The sequence below is a fragment of the Lolium rigidum genome, chromosome 5 (genome assembly GCF_022539505.1).
Source record: "Lolium rigidum isolate FL_2022 chromosome 5, APGP_CSIRO_Lrig_0.1, whole genome shotgun sequence".
Classification (NCBI taxonomy): Eukaryota; Viridiplantae; Streptophyta; class Magnoliopsida; order Poales; family Poaceae; genus Lolium; species Lolium rigidum.
The window spans coordinates 83252500-83273838 of record NC_061512.1 but is presented as its reverse complement, the minus strand read 5'-3'; the positions used below and the strand labels follow the sequence as shown (position 1 = coordinate 83273838).

At 45.4% G+C, this 21339-nt stretch overlaps 1 protein-coding gene across 1 annotated transcript; it reads right to left on the bottom strand.

Moving 5' to 3' along the window:
• Positions 1–286: 286 nt before the first annotated feature.
• Positions 287–2706, bottom strand: LOC124651959 (guanine nucleotide-binding protein subunit gamma 3-like). The gene is made up of 4 exons (XM_047190978.1): positions 2593–2706; positions 1318–1370; positions 426–470; positions 287–344 (listed from the first exon to the last, which is right to left on the bottom strand). Exons 1-4 carry the CDS (start codon positions 2704–2706, stop codon positions 287–289), a joined length of 270 nt encoding a protein of 89 aa, XP_047046934.1.
• Positions 2707–21339: the final 18633 nt, after the last annotated feature.

Sequence of the window (21339 nt, the reverse complement as noted above, 5' to 3'; positions counted from 1 at the left end):
ATCGATGTTTGCTGGCTTACCCTTAATTGTTAACGTTGGTACAATAATGGAGATGCCCCATCAGAAAATTAGCAATAATTTAACCTTCTGAATGCTTTCCTGCGGCTGATGTTATAGGCACTACGTTACATATATAACACAAATTAAAGTCTAGTACTGTTCATTTCGGATTCTCATCATAGGGTGACAACAATGAAAAAAAAACTATCTGCATCAGCTGGTATGACTTGCCATCATTTTTTCTGAAGAGCTTCAAACGTTTATTAACTTATGGAGGAAGAAATAATTACCGAAACTTCTTTGGCAATTGGTGAGATCGATCGGTGTTCCCATTCTTCGACGAACTGCTTGTAAAGAGATATAGTAAGAAAAATGATATCTTGTATGCGAAGTCCAAGACAATTTCTCAACCTGAAAATCCATACATCGTTATGAATGGATCGGCATTCTTTCCTACGAACTCATCAACCCTGCAAAATCATCAAATGGACAATCAATGTTCAATCCCCTTCCATGCTTTGATCAAGAAAAATGTATCTTTAAATTTGCACAATCGTTCGCCTGGATGACATATGGGAAAATTTTATATATCAACCATCATGCTTGTTTGTCTATTTTGCACGAGTCCATGTGGAAGTTAAGGCTAATTGATTTTCTGAGTACACAACACACATGAAATACGCTCCTATGTATGGTTCACCAGAAAGCATGATATAGAGACAAACCATATGCATAAAATTTAATATTTAAAGTCAATCAATCGCACCAATCAAATTTCAGTTATTCAAATCTCCGAAACAACTCATATCCATATTTGCCATAGTGTTCTACTTTACTTTTTCTTCAAAAAAAATGTTGTCCCGGCTTTTGCATGAATTCAGTAAAAGGTCCTAAACATGCATTATGTTCTACACGTGTGCTACTTTTAAACATGACTCCACTCACAAAGCCAGAACTATTTTTTATGGAAATACTTTTGTATCTAATTTTTTTGTATAAAACCACCTGTTTTTGAAGCTTTAGATTGCAGAGAGGTATAACAAAGCCATCACTTTTAGAACCGCTGGACACTATATTTAGGATTTTGTAACTTGAAACCTTAAAGTGATGGTTTTGTGCAAAAAAAAAATCTGAAAGTAGTTTTCCTATAACTATGGCCCTAAAACTGGTGATTTTGTGTAATTTACTCTTTAATCATTGGCATGAAACACACGGTTGCTGATAGTGATTTCCTGTATAGTTTCTCCCTACTTAAATCTCAAGAAATGGGAAAAGAATGTTCACACAAGAATTGAACAAAAAAAAACAGCAGCTTACTCTTTGCAGCATTTGGATGCAGCATGCACCCCTTCAATGGAATTAATTTCGCCCTACAAGGGAAACAATAGTTTCTTGAATTAATCCAAGTATGATAAAATATATATTTTTCTATTCAAAGCGGTTTGCTAGTAGTGGTATACAACGAGGAAAGGTCATGTGTTGAGCCTGTCAACTTTTCAGGTGTTGTCTGTATTTTAACGTCCTAAGCATTTAAAGCTAATCGGTGAATCCAAAAGGAGCTAGCACATGGATTTGACCAAGAACTACCCTGATAATATTTGAAGCAAAATTTAGATAGCTAAAAAATGGTGATTATTTTTGTTCTCTTAAATATTTAACCTTCTACATAACAAAAGCAGGACATCATTTAGAGGGCTAAGATGAGGATTGTATATGAACAGCAGTAGATGACTCTTGTGTCCATAACTGCAAGAATATTAAAATGCTCCAGTGAACAAGTTGGACAGAAGGAAGAGTTGTGGCAGCTTGATTGCTTGAATCATAAATACAGCATGGCTAAGAGTCACTCTGGAAGTAACTTTGTAGGCCCATCATGGCTTGGGTTCTTTCTAAATTAAAAAAAGGCTAGAATTAGATTTCTTTTTTATAAATACACTTTGGAAAAGTTGCAACCTGCTGCTATTGATTTTAAATACTCCAACCCCTCTTCAGCTCAGGGTCAACCCTACTCTCTAGCATTGCCGATTAATCAGTCAAACACTCACGCTTGACTGAAGTACAAATTGTTTCAAAACCCTGATACAAAGCCACAGTGAGTACACATGCCTACATAAAATACTTAATCAAGAAGTGGTACCTAGCTTAGATCACCTATGGCGCCATGGCTTTCGCCTAAACCCCTTGGCTAAAACCCTAGTACTAGAAAACACTAGGCAGCTGGTTTGGAGAGTATCCACGGATACTCTACTAGAACCCTCCAACGTTCAAAAGCGGGCAAAGGGAATAATGAGACAGAGACTTTGCCTTAAAACACGCGCAAATCGATGGTACGATCCGCACGTGCCCAGAGGTAGCCGACTAAACTAATCGATCGAGGTGTTCGATCCCCGGCGACTAGCTTCGTACGCCCACGTAATCTCATTGACGAGATTTAGTTTCGTCAATATATATCCAGTAGATTTTCTTTTATTTCCCTTTGATCTTTTCTGGTGCGAATCGAAGAGAGACAAGATGTTGAGTACCTTAGAGAGTTAAGAGGGGGGATGATTTATGAATGCATAGGATAGAAAGGTGGAGCGAGAGGCTACCTACCTCGAGGAATCCGATCTCGCGGTGGAGCGTGTCGACGGCGAGCTGCAGGCGGTGGCGGCCACAAGGGTCCGGCGAGGACGGCGGCGACTTGGGCCTGGGCGCCGCCATTGCCATCATCGAGACCGAACGGCGGACGGATATAGGTGCCGCGCAGCTGCAATATGGAGTGGGCGGCGCGCGGAAGAGCTGGGAGCTAGTGCAGGAAGGCCATGGATGATGGAGGGAGAGCTAGCTTAGCTATCTAGGCGAGGAGAGCAGCGGTGGCGGGCGAGTAAATGGCAGTCGGGTCAGAGGTAGCGGTGGAGGAGCACATGGAGAGTGGGGCGGTTGCCGTTTTGGGCAGTGGCAATGATGGAGGGGAGAGAGTGGAGGCCTTCTTTTCCGGAAAAATGGCGCGGTAAGCAGTCGAAGCAAGGAGAAGGAGGTAGCACGCGCGTGGAGAGAGAAACAAAGCTAGACACAGTGCGTTATTGCGAGAGTTGGAGGAAGAGAGAAAAGAGAGAGAGGGCTGGGGCTAGGCGGTGGCAGAGGAGAGAGAGGATGGGGCTTGAAAGATTGTCGGGGACGGACGGATCTAGAGAGCGACAGAGCAAGGGATCTATGGTGGACGGAGACGGACCCCGCTCCGCTTGCTGCCAAGAGACTTGCACCGGGACTGTGGATGTCCCAACCGAGCCGTCCAATGCAGCCCTCGACGTGGATCCAACGGAGGAGGAGCTGAGGAGAATGTTTAGCTCGTGAGCCCGATCCTCACTCTACTACACGCGCTCGACGTTTGACCCTCCAGCTTAGACTCAGCCCAAGCCTATCTGGGGTACACTGTAAAAGAAGGCCTATCATCACACGCAGTTATTACTGTACCTTATTTTAACTTTAGCGTGTGTATATTCATATAGTATAGGATATTGAAAATAATATAGTCGAAAATTCCAACATATTTTATCTTTCTTTCTAACATATGCGAATAAACTTCCTTATTTTTGTCCAATTTTGGTTTAGTTATAAGATAATTAAGTAGTAATACCTACTTCTACTGCTTGCCTAATTAAGCTGAATTAGTATAACTAGTTAGCGAGTTCTGAGGCGTCGGTTGGCTGATCGCAACCCAAAATTATCGGTCGTACCCCTCGCCGTCCGATGGTCATCCGAAGCCCGAAATCAAGCACGGTGGAAGCTTTTAATTTTTCCCCTGGTTTTGTAAAATAAAACCCGCGCTCCTCGACTCTCCACCTCAACGAAAGGACATGTTCCTTTGGGCCCGATATTACTGGTATTTACAACTAAAATACCACTCTAGGGGGAGATCTATGTCAAACCGATTATTGCAACAAAATCCATCACTCCGTGTAAAAATATTGTTACAACAAATAATCGCAATAAATTTCACATAAGTTAATGATATTAAAAATGGTTACACAACACAATTTTCTGTAGATTGATTGCAAAATAACCACAAATATTTGTAACAAAAAAAGCAATGTGTTTTCAGCAAATAAAAAGTGTTTAAGCAACAATTTATTTGATACAGATTCTTTTGCAACAAAAATCACAAACTATTTCTACAACAATTACAATAACAAAAAATATTCATTGTGTTATTAGCAACAATAGTCAACAACTTAATCCAACAAAAAGATTGTATTTTTACAACAATAGTGAGCAATACTTTTAATAAAAGTGTTGATTGTTTACATCAATAGTTAACAATGAATTTCAGCTAATTTAACACTAGCGATTTCCTCCGTGAGAATACGTTTGCCACAAAATTTGAATAACAAATCAAAAAATAATTGTTGCTTTACAACAATAGTTAACCAACTGTTCCTAAAAAACAATAGTCAACTAATTTAACGAAGTCGCTAGCATGTGCACTTCCCCGAACGTGGCGAGCGGCAATTGAACCAGGAGACATGAATGCTGGCCAGCGCTTTGGGCAGTAGCGACACAGCTAGAGCGGGTGGAGGCTCGGGCAGCGGTGGGTTATGTTGAGGGAAGAAGTCGAAGAGGCTTGGGCGGAGATGGATCGGGTCAGGTTGTCATGGAACATGAGCTCGTCGATAGAGCATCTCCAATGAGAGGACGACCACGAAGAGCGGCCTAGAGGCGTGGGGGATGGTGGCCGTGGAAGTTGTGCCATGACTGGAGGTGGGCGTCCATGCGGCCGGCGACACCAAAGATACGGGGACCAAAACGAGCCAGAAAAAGGAATAGGAAATGAGCGGAGGAGACAAGATGAGGAAGGAAAAGATGTGCAAATATGTGGGCTCTAGGTCGCATGACGCGCGGCAACAACAACCGATATTTTTCCCTCGATCATCCAACGAATCACAAGCATTTTCCAACTAGTTATAAAGGAAGAGTTTACAGAGGGTACTTTTTTTTTTCAAAAGACATATTCCTAGCCTCTGCATTGATCGATATACAACATATCTATTAGACTATTACCAAGTTCAAATCCAGATACAAAATGTGAAAACAAAACACGCTATGCAGCTGGAAGCTCTAACATTGCTAAACTTGATATCATTTTTTAACATAAAATATATATTAACTTAACGATCATAGTACAACATTACAAAGCTCACAGCAAAACATGAGCCAGCAGTGCTAAGCTGCATCGAGCAAATTCTAGATGGCCAAGATTTGCTTAGAAGATACCGAAGACTACAACTCAAGTCAAACATCGGTCGTTTCTCTAGCGACTACACGGGCTCGATCTTGTTGCAATTGCAATCTTCAAGGGCCTCCTTTGTGCTCCATGCAAGTTGATGCACCACGGGTGACTCTCCCTACAGTCCTTCCGGTGTATGCACTCGAGGGTTGTGAGCTTGAGCTGTTGATATCAAATAGTCTTCACCGAGTTTAGTCTAAAAAGGTCCCCTCTGTTAAATCTAATGATCAACCACGAAGGTGTTGTCATCCACCTCCGGTGACACAGCCCGAACAACAAGGGGACGATATCTTTAGTAGTAGTACCATCCAAAAAATAATGATCTGATGCAACCAAACCATGTGAGAGAAATTGGCTCATGTTGATCTATTAGTCTGCCCTTGACTGAAGATTCTTGTGTGTGAACATAATAATAGTGCATAGTTGTAACAATAATACTAGCTCCATTGGTTCACACTGATTAGTTTTCCCGAACTCAAATGTTCCAAGCTTTGGGCATCATGCAAAATTGATCAATAGCAAGAATCAATGACCTCCACCATGTGAAAGAAAGCAAAGTTTGATGAAGATGAAGCAAATTGCACAACATCTTTGCAACGAGCAACTCGTACTTCCTAGGCACATGACCACACCAAGTAATAACTTCAGACCAACGGAAAAAACATAGATCATGTCCAAAGATCCCCTTGTACATGTGTAGGAACAAAAACTGCATCTCACTCGAAATCTAGTGCATCCGCAGTCGTCCGACCTCCTCAGTGCCATCAGAACCTCCATCACAAACGCTAAAATCGGAATGGTGCCGTGATCGGCCTCCGCTACAAAGTTAAGCTGGTACAAGCATCACCCCTGAGAGCATCAACGCCACCTCGCTGGGGGCAACCAAGGTCCTAGCAACATCGATCGATGTCGGCGCCACCACAATGCTCAACAACTCGCCGCGGCCCAAGCCCAGACCCAACTCGTGGAGCCTGGCCCCTCCCAGGCCAGCGGTACTCCTGCACACCATCGCAACATCCGCCAGACCGATCTCCTTGACTTTGAGATCAATCATCCGATAGAGGCTAAGATTGAAGCCTGGGAGGATCAATGGGACGAGGATGACAAACATGGATCAAGGAGAAGATTCTACAGAGGGTAAGTCGCCACATGGGCAAGTCCAGGAAAAGGACGAGGTGTATAGATACGCTGGATAATTATTTTTAATTCGATATCATCTTAGTTGTTCTAGATATACCAACATAATATGTTCACCCCAATCTGGATATTTGGAAAATAAACTCCACCCATGGTTCGACGCCCATGGCAATATCCATTTCAACTCTCTTTGACATTGTAGAAAACACCATAGGCAGTATCCATTTCAATTTAGCAAGCCCCTCCTCTTTTACATCACATACCCCTCATTCTTTTCATTTTACAAAAAAGTAGGACCTGGTGCATCTCCCTAAGAAAAGGGCTTCCACGGTGAACAAAAGTCATAAAACATGGAACAAAAAAAAAGATTCTGATATTTTACATAAAAAATCAACACATATTTTCCTGGCACTGGTGGAAAAACAGGCTTCCGGGAAGCCCCATAAGTCGCGAAGGTAAAGGAACCGCGACTAATGGGGTCTTTAGTCGCGGTTCGTGTGGCGAACCGCGACCAAAGGCCTGGGCCCAGGGCGCACGGTGGCCAGCTGGTGCACGTGGGGGCTTTAGTCGCGGTTGGCCAGCCCAACCGCGACTAAGGTGCCCGAAGGCCTTTAGTCGCGGTTGGCCAGCCCAACGGGACTAAAGCCCCTCCCTATATATACCCATCCAGCAGCCAACACTTAGCCATTTGGAGCCATTCTCTTCACAAACTTCACAAGTGAGTGTTAGGTTTGCTTTTGGTTCCTCTTATGCACATAAGGTGTTTGATGAAATGCCCCAAGAGCATGAAACAAACATGATATGAAGTGTTGGAGTCACACTTGAGCTTTCTCATTTATTTTTTCCTCCTCGATCGCGGTTAGCAACTTGAACCTTTGATGTGTCATTGATAAAATATGCATGTGTGTGTAGTTCATTGTTTAATTTATATTGTTTGTAGCTAGTTAGTTTAACAAATGCATGATGGTTAATTATATATTTTATATTATAATAATGCGGATGAATCGGCAATGGATGTACGGTAACCGACTCTCCGGCGAGTTCGGTACGGGTTTGAAAGATTTCCTCGTAGTGGCTAATGCGAACAAGCGAGGGGTTTTGTTATCTGTCCATGTGTTAAGTGTAAGAATCGGAAGGGTTACTCTTCCTCAAGAGATGTTCACATGCACCTGCTCGGCACGGTTTCATGCCAAGCTATAATTGTTGGACCAAGCATGGAGAAAGAGGGGTTATAATGGAAGAAGATGAAGAAGGGGATGATTTCAATGATGAAAGCTATCTTTCTCATTTCGGTGATACTTTCATGGAGGATGCTCGAAGGTGAAGGGGAAGGTGAAGAAGAGGCACGTGATGATCCCGTTGATGATCTTGGTCGGACCATTGCCGATGCACGGAGACAGCTGCGAAACCGAAAAGAGAGGGAGAATTTGGATCGCATGTTAGAGGATCACGGGAAGGCGCTGTACCCGGATGCGACGATGGTCCGAAAAAGTCTGGGCTGCACACTGGATTTGCTTGAGATGGAAGGCACGAGCAGGTGTAGCTGACTCGGCATTTGAAAACTTGCTGAAAATGTTGAAGAATATGTTTCCAAAGAATAACGAGTTGCCCGCCACTACGTACGAAGCAAAGAAGGTTGTCCGCCCTCTAGGTTTAGAGGTTCACGAAGATACATGCATGCATCAACGACTGCATCCTCTACCGCGGTGAATACGAGAATTTGAATGAATGCCGGTATGCACCGCATTGCGTTATAAGATCGAGGCGATGACCACCGGTGACGATGTTGAGGGCCGAGAAACCCGGGAAGAGGGTTCCCGCCAAGGTGATGTGGTATGCTCCTATAATACCACGGTTGAAACGTACGTTCGGGAACAAAGAGCATGCCAAGTTGTTGCGATGGCACAAAGAGGACCGTAAGTCGGACGGGGAGTTGAGACACCCGCGGATGGAACGCAATGGAGAAAGATCGACAGAGAGTTCAAAGATTTTGCAGCTGACGCAAGGAACATAAGATTTGGTCTAAGTACGGATGGCATGAATCCTTTTGGCGAGCGGAGCTCCAGCCATAGCACTGGCCCGTGACTCTATGCATCTACAACCTTCCTCCTTGGTTGTGCATGAAGCGGAAGTTCATTATGATGCCGGTGCTCATCCAAGGTCCGAAGCAACCCGGCAACGACATCGATGTGTACCTAAGGCCATTAGTTGATGAGCTTTTACAGCTGTGGGGCAGACCTGGTGTCCGTGTGTGGGATGAGCACAAAGAAGAGGAATTTGACCTACGAGCGTTGCTTTTCGTAACCATCAACGATTGGCCTGCTCTTAGTAACCTTTCGGGACTCATCAAATAAGGGATACAATGCATGCACGCACTTGCTTACATGAGGCCGAAAGTGTACATTTGCCAAATTGTAAGAAGAACGTGTACCTTGGGCATCGTCGATTTCTTCCGAAAGGTCATCCGAGTAAGAAAGAAAGGCAAGCATTACAACGGCAAGGCGGATCACCGGCCGAAGCACAGCGGAACACTACTGGTGCTGAGGTATTTGATATGGTCAAGGGTTTGAAAGTCATCTTTGGAAAGGGTCCTGGCGGACAATCGGTTCCGAAGGAGCTGACGGGCACGTAGCCATGTGGAAGAAGAAATCTATATTACGGGAGCTAGAATATTGGAAAGTCCTAGAAGTCCGCTCCGCAATCGACGTGATGCACGTTACGAAGAATATTTGCGTGAACATCCTAAGCTTCTTGGGCGTGTATGGGAAGTCAAATGATACAAAGGAATCACGGCGGGACCGGCAAAGTTTGAAAGACCACGATGACAAGCATCCGGAACGGTTTCAAGGTCGTGCCGGCTACGCTCCGACCAAAGAAGAGAAGGTCATCTTTTTTGAATGCCTGAGCGGTATGAAGGTCCCGTCGGGATTCTCGTCCAATATAAAGGGAATAATAAACATGGCGGAGAAAAAGTTCCAAAACCTGAAGTCTCACGACCGCCACGTGATTATGACGCAATTGCTTCCGATTGCTTTGAGGGGCTCCTGCCGGAAAATGTTCGAGTAGCCATTGTGAAGCTATGTGCATTCCTCAATGCAATCTCTCGAGAAGGTAATCAATCCAGAAGTTCTACCACGGTTACGGAACGATGTGATCCAATGTCTTGTCGAGTTTCGAGTTGGTGTTCCCGCCATCCTTCTTCAATATTATGACGCACCTCCTGGTTCACCTAGTCGATGAGATTTCCATTCTCGGTCCTGTATTTCTACACAATATGTTCCCCTTCGAGAGGTTCATGGGAGTATTAAAGAAATATGTTCGTAACCGTGCTAGGCCAGAAGGAAGCATCGCCAAGGGCTATGGAAATGAGGAGGTAATTGAGTTTTGTGTTGACTTTGTTCCCGACCTTAAGCCGATTGGTCTTCCTCAATCGCGGCACGAGGGGAGACTAAGTGGAAAAGGCACGATCGGAAGGAAATCAATGATATGTATGGACGGCCATTCTCCGACCGAAGCACACCACACGAGTTCGACCAATTCCAGACTTGGTGGCTCCGTACTTTGAGAAACACAAGAATATTTTACGCTCGGACAACCACAGGAAGCCCGAATCCTGGATTAGGAAGGCCCACATGGAGACTTTCGGCGGTTGGTTGAGAAAACATTTAATGAGTGACAATAAGGTTGTAGATCAATTTGTACATGTTGGCCAAGACACCATCTTCGACTATAACGACTTTCCAAGGGTACGAGATAAATGGGAATACATTTTACACGATCGCCCAAGATAAAAAGAGCACCAACCAAAACGAGTGGTGTCCGCTTTGATGCGAGCAACCGAGAATGGGCAAAAGGTCACATATTATGGTTACATAGAGGAGATATGGGAACTTGACTATGGACCCTCCTTTAGGGTCCCTTTGTTCCGGTGCAAATGGTCCAAGCTAACAGGAGGTGGGGTAAAGGTGGACCAGCAATACGGAATGACAATGGTGGATTTCAACAATCTTGGTTACCTTGACGAACCATTCGTCCTAGCGAAAGATGTCGCTCAGGTTTTCTATGTGAAGGACATGAGTAGCAAGCCGAGGAAACGGAAAGATAAGAAAACGATCGAGTACATCATGCGATGATCCAAAGCGCCACATTGTTCTTTCGGGGAAAAGAAACATCGTGGGAGTGGAGGACAAGACGAGACATGTCGGAAGATTATAATATGTTTGCTGAAATTCCGCCCTTCAAAGTGAACACCGACCCAAGCATTAAGTTAAATGATGAGGATGCTCCATGGATACGGCACAATCGTAAGCAAGCGAGGACACAAGGGAAGAAATGATGTGTAATAATTTATTATTGTACCAAACTTTGTTGAATGAATCATGTGAATTATATTACCCGTGATGTGTTTAATTGGTGTCCATTTTCGAATGATTCAATTGACTCGAGATAGCACTGATGATACATGAAATTTGGAGTGACTAAGTCATACTCCTGCATACATGAAATTTGGAGTGACTAAGTCATACTCCTGCATACATGAAATTTGGAGTGACTAAGTCATACTCCTGCATACATGAAATTTGGAGTGACGATTTAGTCATACTCCTGCCTAGGCGTATAATATGCATACTCGTAGTCTTCATAGCCGCCGCCGTTGTACTGGTAGTCGTCGCCTTCTAAGTTGCCGGCGTCGTCGTCGCTGCTGTCGTCGCTGTCGTCGGGCGGCGCTCGTGGCTCGAAGCGAGGGTAGCGCAGGGCGGGGATATCGCCGGCCGTGATGTAGTCCATGACGCTGCTGCGAGTCCGGCCGTACCACCATAGCCGACGGCCGGCCTCGTGGAAGTTTCCGGGAGGCGGACCGTCCTCCTCATACCTCGGCGAGCGCCCTCTCACGCCGATTGATGAAGAAGGCGTCCCAAGTATGCTGGTTATCGGGATGCCGGCGGGGATTCATCCGGCTGCTCCGGCGTGAGGTCGAGGTAGTAGTGGTTCGTGATGGCCGCCCGGCGCGCGGTACCACGAGGGACGGGAGGGACCGGCACGCCGCCGACGCTTAGGCTCCGGCCGGCGGGGACGCGGTAGCCCGGTGGGCAAGGGTAGTTCGAGGCGCAAAGCTCCTCCACCTGCCGGTAGGTTAGAGTGGGTGCGGTGGAAGCCATGAGAGAGTGATGAGAGATTGTATGTGATAATGCGGCCAAGCCGGGCTACATATATGGAGTGACAAATGGCGGGAAAAATGGGAGCGGGAAGAAAGTGGCGGGAAGAAAGAGGCGGGAAGAAAGAGGCGGGAAGAAAGAGGCGGGAAGAAAGAGGCGGGAAGAAATTGGCGGGAAAAAAGTGGCGGGAAGAAAGAGGCGGGAAGACAGGGAAGAAATGGCGGGAAGACGAGGCGGGAAGAGGGGTCGGCGGAAAGACGGAGGCGGGAAGAGGGGGCCAACGAGAAGACGAGGCGGAAAGACGAGAGGCGGGAAGAGGGGCTATTTTTCTGAATTTATTGATGTATTATTTGTATTTTTAAGATTTTGAATTGAATTAGTTTTATTTTTATGAATTTTTTGATAATTTGTATTTTTAAAATTTTGAATTGAATTAGTTTTATTTTTCTGAATTTTTTGGTATATTATTTGTATTTTTAAAATTTTGAATTGAATTAGTTTTATTTTTTCTGAATTTTTTGATATATTATTTGTATTTTTAAGATTTTGAATTGAATTAGTTTTATTTTTCTGAATTTATTGATGTATTATTTGTATTTTAAGATTTTGAAATGAATTAGTTTTATTTTTCTGAATTTTTTGATATATTATTTGTATTTTTAAGATTTTGAATTGAATTAGTTTTATTTTCCTAATTTTTTTGATATAATATTTGTATTTTTAAGATTTTGAATTGAATTAGTTTTATTTTTCTGTTTTTTTGATATATTATTTGTATTTTTAAAAAATTTGAAATGTATTAGTTTAATTTTTCTGAATTTATTGATATATTATTTGTATTTTTAAGATTTTTAAATGAATTAGTTTATTTTTTCTGAATTTTTTGATATATTATATGTATTTTTAACATTTTGATAAAGAAAAGAATTTTGAAAAACGCCTTTAGTCGCGGTTGGCCACACCAACCGCGACTAAAGGATTTTTCCGCGGGAAAGGAAATTCGGGCGAAAAAATGCCTTTGGTCGCGGTTGGTGTGGCCAACCGCGACTAAAGGTCACCCTTTAGTCGCGGTTGGCCACACCAACCGCGACCAAAGGCGCTTCCTATATAAAGGCGCGGCGCGAACCGCGCGCGCCGGACTCTTCTTCTCCGCCGGATCTGCTGCGCGCGCGCAGTCGACCTCCGCCCCGCCTGCCGACGCCGCCGTCGACCGCCGCCCCGCCCTGCGACGCCAACGCCGTCGACCGCCGCCCCGCCTGCGACGCCGCAGCCCCGCCCGCTTGACGCGCCGCCGCCCGCGCCGGCGCGCCGCCGCCGTACGTACGTGTGCCCGCGCCGTGTGTATCTCTCCCGCGCATATGCGCGCCGCCGCCGCCGCCGCCGTACGCCGTCCGGAGAGAGGGAGGGAGAGAAACGACCGCCGCGCACGCCGCCGCCGCGCACGCGCCGCCGCCGCCGCGCACGCGCCGCCGGCCGGAGGCGCGCGGCTGGCCGGCCGCCCGCCACATACGCCCGCCGGTTTTTTTTTTGGAATGTTAAGCGAAAATTGACTTAATAAAATTAACTTAATAAAAAATCTCTCTCTTTTTTAACTTAACATAAAATTAACTTAACTAAAATTTTGACTTAATAAACTTAAAACTTAACATATTATTATGACTTAATAAAATTTTGACTTAATATGACTTAAATTTTGACTTAATATGACTTAAAATTTTGACTTAATAAAATTCTAAGTTTTGACTTAATAAAATTTTGACGCACGAGACCGCGCCGTCTCTGTTTGCCCAACCGGTTCACGTCGCCCTTTCCCCCCTCGCCACGGCACTTGTCCGATGAATCCGCCGCGCGCGACACCCTCTCCCACCCCTTCCTCGCCCTCTCCTTTTGCCACCGCCCTTTCGCCACCGCCACCGCCCTTGTTCACTTAATTAATTTGTTTTGACTACATGTTTTCAGGACTGACATATGGCGGACGATAGAGGTGACCCGATTCTGGACAACTATGATCCGGACGCCGAAGAACATATCTTCGGCATCATAAAAGGCGATGTTATATATGTGCCGACCGGAGAAGAAGAAGATGATATCTCTTCTTATCCGAACCTTGAGGGTGAAGATGAAGGGCGCCGTCAGCAAGATGATGCCGAAGAAACGTCGATAAACGACGATCTTCGGTTGGAAGTAGCAACCACCTCCGGCGCCGAGGTATATATATATACATATTGAGCGTCCGGTGATACAACTAACTGATTTGAATAAATTAATGTGTGTGTACTAACGCGCGCGACTCTCTTTCTTATTTTAGCCCTCGGCCGGATCGTCGAAAAAATCGAGTACGTCGTCGTCAAAGCGTGGCGCAACCAAGACGATGAAACCAGGAGAAACATGCACCATCGATGTTGTCGACGAAGAAACCGGCAGGCGGCTGGAGCCCAGCAAGAACGCCACCAAGTTTGTCGGCCAATGCGGAGCCGTTGTTAGAGACAACGTCTCGATCACCCGCCGAGAGTGGAATGAGCCAAAGAAGGCACGTGTTGGTTTCACTTTTGTCGAACGAGAGAGAAAAAAAAGATTGCTTCAAAAAGCTTATGGAACATTTCGTTCTACCTCCGGAATACCGCAAATACGATGAGGAGGGTAACAAGATTGCGGAAAACAAGAAGAGGCGCACGCTAGTCAAACAGTTCGCTCTTTCTAGGATGGCCAACGCATTCCGGAAATACAAGCAAAATCTAGCCCATGACTTTGTCAACCAGGGCAAGACTCCGGATTTCAAAGGACAATATGAGAAACTGCAACATGATTGGCCAGAATTTGTGAAGCAAAAGAAATCGGAGCGGTTCCTTGAACTATCGAAAAAAAATAAGGAAAATGCGGCCAAGAAGGAGTACAATCATAAAATGGGGCCAGGAGGGTATCGCTTTTGGCAGCCTAAGTGGGAGAAGATGGAGAACGAGCCGAGGGCGCGAGGAATCCGTCCAGGTACGGAGGGATGGGACCCAAGGGCCAAAAGCTGGTGGTACGGGCATGGGGGATCGCTGAACCCGGAGACGAGGGGAGTGTGTTTACCGGGGCAAAATAATTACACCCACCCAAAACCTTATTGAGGCAATGAGGGATGCTCAAGAGGGGAGGATCAGGTTCAACAGAGAGAACGACGCCCGACAAAAGCCCTCGGGAATCCCGAACACGGAGGACGTGTACGAGGCATGCCCGGGGACATTTCGTGGAAACTAGGGTTCCCCCGGAAAGATGACCCGTACGGTTACGAAGCCGTAAGAGAAAGATGGATCGGGATGCGGATGTTGTGGCGAAGTTGGTAACGGAAATGGATGTGATGAAGAAAACCGTGAGTGTACTAGTCGCCGAAAGAGATGCAGCTCGGGCGCAGCATGAAGATCATCCAATGGATCTCGGAAGCCAGCGGCGGAGAAGAAGCGGCGTGGCTTCCACGGAGGCCTCACCGGCTGGTGCACCGACGATCGAAATTACTGCACCGGAGCCTCGGCTGGTGGTCGAGTTACTGCACCGGAGCCTCCTCGCTACCCCGTGGACGATATAAAGGAGATGAAAGCATGTCATCTGTATTATCCTATCGGGAACATGTCCATGAAGGTAGCCATCGGCGAGTGCTTTACCACCGGAGCACTCCACCACAACAACCCCATTCAAGATGGCTATGCTCGTGTCACGGTGGAGGAGATAGTCCAAGGGTTTGAGGACCCGGACATTGACATTGCTACACCTGAAGGGGTGAAAAGACTTGGAGATGTCAAGCGCCGAGTTCATTCTATGGCGGAAGAAATTTATCAAGTTTCCGGGCGAGGCGCCAACAAGTCCACCCCCGTACGGTGGTGGTGGTGGCGGTGGCGGTGACGGTGGCGGTGGCGGTGACGGTGGCGGTGGCGGTGACGGTGGCGGTGGTGCTTCACCTAATACACCTCATTCACGTCGGCGAGACGCCGCCCCCCGATCCTCGTCCGGCGGGTGATCGGACACCGGTACCGCCCCCAATCCACCTCCGGCGAAGAAGCGAAGCAGGTCCTGGGTTATTAACCCGGACCCTTACGTACCTAAGAAAACAAAGGTACCGGAGGTATCACCGAAGCCTCTCCCCACGAGGCCTTGGGAAAGTAGTGCCGAGGAAGTCGAGGCGGGCGCGGCTGCTGATTTAGAGAAATGGAAGGCGAGCGTCAAGAAGAAAATAGAGGGCGAGCCCAAGCCGAGTATATTCGACAAGGAAAAGCGAGTGGGCTAAGTCATTTTTGAACACACCGTCCCAAGCCGCGAAGAATCTGCCCGACGACTATTTACGTGAACTTCGTAGGCAAGCGGTCGCGTTCAAGAGGAACAAAGAGTCCGCGGAGAAGAAAGCCTTGGAGGACAAGGCCGAGACAAAATTAGAAAGGGGGAAAGAAGTTGCCCAGCTCGGGGAACAAAGTAAACAATCGATCGCCCCGCTCATAGTGCAAGCCGCCGGTCGGGAGGCCCCCGATATCATAGCAGCTGCGGCAGCACTATGGATTGACTGTAGAAAGTGCCGGAAAACAAGCGGCCGACTTAGGTATCACTCTTCGTGCGGTGTTAGGCCTTGATGAGGCGCCAATGAAGGACGTAGTATTTACATATGTGAAGAATGGCCCTCTCATCGAGCCTGCGCAGGAAGAGGATCTACCTCGACAAATGAAAGGTCCGCTAAATTGGTACAAGGCTTACATAAAACATGAAAACGCCAAAGACTATATCTATGCGGAAGTTAAATATGAGCATCACTTCAAACGTTACTCGGGTACAAATTCCTCCGAGTGAATTGTTCCAGTTGTTCAATCTGCGCGACCTCGACAAATCTATCATCGGTTGCTACGTTCGTAAGTGATTTATTAATTTCTACCCCATCTCGTTCATTGCCTCGCACTATATATATATATATATATATATATATATATATATATATATATTGTCCTAACTATCTTGTTGTGTACGCTATATATTATGCAGAATGAAGAAGCGGGAAATGCGAATAAGGAACATCCATGATGTTGGGTTCATTGACCCACACATCGTTAATTCATATGTGTTAGAACACCACCCCGCCGACGTGGAGGAAGACCTGTGGCGGTTTATTAGAAAACAGACAACGAGAAAAGTGATATTCTATTTCCTTACCATTTTGGGTGAGTGTTTCGTCTTGAGCACAATCTCTTTTGTTTACTCCATGCATGGTATGTGGCTAATCGATGAGTTATGCATGATTGTGCATGTATCGTGTCCGCAGGTTCCACTGGATTCTTATGGTAATTAAAGTTCAGACCTCCTCAGTTCTCGTCCACGACTCTCTGAATATGGATCCGGCGCTTTGGGGCGACATGAGAAAAATGATGCAAAAGTAATTATTTTCATTCATTTGCGCTCTATATCGATCGGCCTATTTCGTTCATCATTTCCTAATATCAAGTAACTAATTAATAACTCTCTTGTTTATTTAATTTTCTTTGCCTCGTAGGGTTTGGAGACGGTTCGTAGATACCAAGGTCGGTGAATTCAAAAAGAGCTACATTTTAAAATGGCAGTGCCGACGATTGGGGATACTCAGCCACCGGGGACCAATCTATGTGGATACTATGTTTGTGAGAGGATCCGGAGATACTGCAATGAGCGGGACCGGACGTGTGAGAACAACATCCCGAGGAATAACCTCCGGAAGACGCTTAGTCTAGAAGCTCGCTTCCGACCACTTCAAGAGGAACTAGCTGGATGGTTGGCGAGGGAAGTCATCGATCCTAGAGGAGAACACTATTACGATGACGTAGATCTTTATAGGCACCGGAATTTGTAACTAACTTGTTCAAAATTGTATATGGTCATCCGATATTGAATATATATTGTATATGGTCATCCGATATTGAATATATATTGTATATTACTCTTGAATTCTTTTTGGTTCTAATTTCAAATTTGTTTGAAATTGTACATTCATATGCATGTATGTATACAGTACCGTAGAATATGTGAAACTCCTTCAAAATTAAAACCCAAAAGAAATAAAATAATACAAATTAAAAAGAAACCAGATTTAGGGGAGGGGGGCTAAACCCTAAACCCTGCGGAGGCCTTTAGTCGCGGTTGGCCAGAAGAACCGCGACTAAAGGTCCTCCGCCCTGGCGCTCGCCTGAGGCCCACGTGGATGGGCCTTTAGTCGCGGTTCGTAAGGAACCGCGACTAAAGGGGGGGCCTTTAGTCGCGCTACTTTGGTCGCGGTTGGGCCACCGCGACTAATGGCAGTTGCCAACCGCGACCAAAGCCTGTTTTTCCACCAGTGTGGGTAATTTTTCTATAGATATTTTACATATAGAAACAAATCAACCAACAACAGAAATATGCCACAAAACAGGAAAGAGGTTCGGATTAGGGTAGTTTTTTGTTGCTAATTTATACAACGGTCAAGGTAGTGGTTATAAACCTACATGAACGTGCCCAGCAAAAACACAAAAGGATATTACACTAATAATTTTTCAATTGTGTCATCACAATCACACAAATCAACCTTCTTGCCACATTTTCCGCTACCCCTACCCAGTTATCTTGTTAGAACAAATCATCTGCTAAGAAACCAATCGGATATCTTGTTAAGTTTTAGGCAAAACTTCTAATCTTAGAGGTAAACTTTCTGCGAAAACAAAGATATATTTAGGGCTAGCTTTAGAAAGCAACAACTTGATGAGGAATGTGGGAATTACCACCTAAGTTACTCCTACTAAGGGAAACAATATTCTCTTTCTTCATCCTCTCTTCTCTAACTAGGTAATAATCCAGTGTAGCTACCGTAAGGAAAGCTGATGTCCCCCTGTTGTACATGCCCTTAAGCAATCCATGATAAACATAACCACCACACCATTGTGATAAAAAAGATCGGCTGGAAGCCACATCGATCTAGTTCACTTTGTATTACTTCAACCACCTCGGAACCTTGATGACGATCATCATTTGACCTTGCTAGGTTCACCGCATCGTAGTCTGCTTCATATTTTGCTTGTATGTTCCAATGAATGAATGAGTGAACATAATGAATGAATAAGGCCATCTCCAACAGCGGCCTGCAAACAGACAGTTTGTGTCCGTTGTTGTCCACGCGGACTGGAGGTGAGGCCAAACGGCGACCCGTAAATGGACCACACCTCGCGGACCGGTCCGTTTTGGCACACTCCTATCCCAAATTCGGGATGGCTTTGTTGTCGAACGAACAACCCCCGTGTCCGTGTCGCGTGGACGCTTTTTCTGCCTCGGGCCCTCCAGACAGGCACACAACCAGCAAGCACAACTCTACCACCTCACACCCATGTCGCCCCTCCGCCGTCGCGTCGCTATCATCGCCTACAACGGTTGACTCGGCCACCAGTTTCAGCCGTATATCATAGAAGTACTCGTATGGGCCTCTCTCCGCATGGTCGGGTGGCCTTGGCGGCGCGGTGGAGGCCTACTCCCTGGTCGCCACCCCCATGGTTTGTGCCGCCCGCAACCTGTTCAACTGATTACCACGCAGACTGACAAGGTAATTCACAAGCCTTGCAGTCCACTTTCAGTGCGTACATATGAAAAACATTGCTCATAGTGTGTTATTTTCTATTGCAGACCATGGAAGATAGTTTGGACGAGTTTTTCTACGACCATTTCATCGACACATCGTCGGATGAGTGTGATGATTATAGCGAGATCCTAGCGGTTGTGGCACTTCTCATCCATGATCACGAAGACAACCAAGTACAAATGTACTGACATGCTGCAGTGAAGGACCGCAAACGAGAGGCTGGCCATGATCAACTGTGGCGGCATTACTTTCATCGAACTGATCCCTTGTTCAAGGCACCTCATTTCCGACGATGCTTTCGGATGTCAAGGAATCTTTTCTTGAAGAGTATGCATGGAGTGAGCTCTTATGATGAATACTTCCACTTAAAGAAGGACCCCACAGGTAAGCTTGGCTTCACTTCTTACTAGAAATTCACTACATTTGTGAGAATGCTTGCCTATGGAGTTGGCGGTGACCTAGTGGATGATTACATTCACATGAGCGAGTCCACTTACCTTAAGTCAATGTACATTCTATGTGAAGAAGTTGTTTAGGTGTTTGCAGATGAATACTTGAGGAAACCAAATGCTGCTGACACTGCCTGGCTTTTTACAATCAATCAGTCAACTTGATTTTCTAATATGCTCGAAAGCATAGATTGCATGCACTGTAAATGGAAAAAAATCTATTTGCATGGCAAGGGCAGTACCACAACAAATCAGAAGGGTGCAGTGTCATACTTGAGGCGGTTGCATATCAAGATCTCTAGGTTCGACATGAGAAGCGCTCACAATGAAATTAGTGTGCTTCAGCGATCTGTGGTGTTCTCTCGACTCGCGAAGGGTAATGCTACAACGGTCAACCATTAGATTAATGGCGAACACTATGACAAAAGTACTATCTATCAGATAGTATCTATCCTCGTTGGTCCACATTTGTAAGGACAATCAACAATCCTATAGACGAGAAAGAAAGTGGGTTTGCTAAAGAGCAAGAGGATGCTAGGAAGGATGTGCAGCAGGCACTTGGTGTTCTGCAATCTCGTTGGGCTATTCTTAGGCACTGTGGGAGGACATGGAGCAAAGAGACAATGTGAGAGATCATGAATACTTGTGTGATCATGTCGGATACTTGAGGAGGAGGGTGTATGACCAAGGCTAGGAATTTCAAGATGATTTCGCTGCGCCTAAGCCCGATCGTCAGCAGACTTGGTAGATTTTCTTCATGTGCACCATGAATTGCGAGGCTATGCAACTCATAGCTGCCTCCAGAATGATTTGATCTAACGTATGTAGCATTATATTTGAAACCTACTTTCATCTCTAATTTAGTTCTAATAAGTAATAATTGTAATGAACTATACCATATGACTTCGTATTTGTTTTATGAACTAGGATGTTATTATTATGCCATTCTATTTCCATGACTTTCTATTTTTTTATTTCACAATATTATTCTTGTGTAAAAAAATCCTACAAAAATAATCTAGAATTCTCCGTCCGCGGACCAAGCTAGGACGCCGCTGGACATGAGCCTCCAACCGATCCGCATAACACCGCAAACGAATCAAAATAGACCAATTCGATACTAAAATGTAGGCTGCCGATGAAGAAGTAGTTTTAGGCCATCTCCAACGAGGCGACACAAAACAAACGCTTAAATTATCCGCGCGCGTCCGTTTGCATCGCCTCGTGGACATGAAAATGGTCGTTTTTGTTCGTGCGTCCGTTTGCGCATGGGGGTGCCTCCAGGGGCTCGATGCATATTATTTTTCCAACTTATTTTTCTCTTTCTAATTTAAACATAGTTACAAACATTACACAAACTAATACATAGTTGGGAACATGGTTTTACACAAACTAATACGTAGTTTGGAACATGGTTTACACAAACTAATACATGGTTAAAATATTGAAAAATGAGGAAACCTTACTAGTGTTGGCATCGCAGATTTTGTATGTTCGCTGCCAAGAAAAAACACTCTCATGCAATCTCAGTCACCCAAATTGGAAAATCCAGCTGGTAATGATAGCCCTATTGATCCTTTCGAGGACGAACATCCAAACTGTCGGTGTTCGAGTCGGACTCGCTGGTGTGGTAGTGCATGCGGCAGGATGTGTCGTCTAACACCTTGACGATCATCTCGTCATCCCCCTCGTAGAGGAATGTGAGCTAGTAGCGGGCTCGAGAGCAAGGTCGCGGGCAAACTTGTC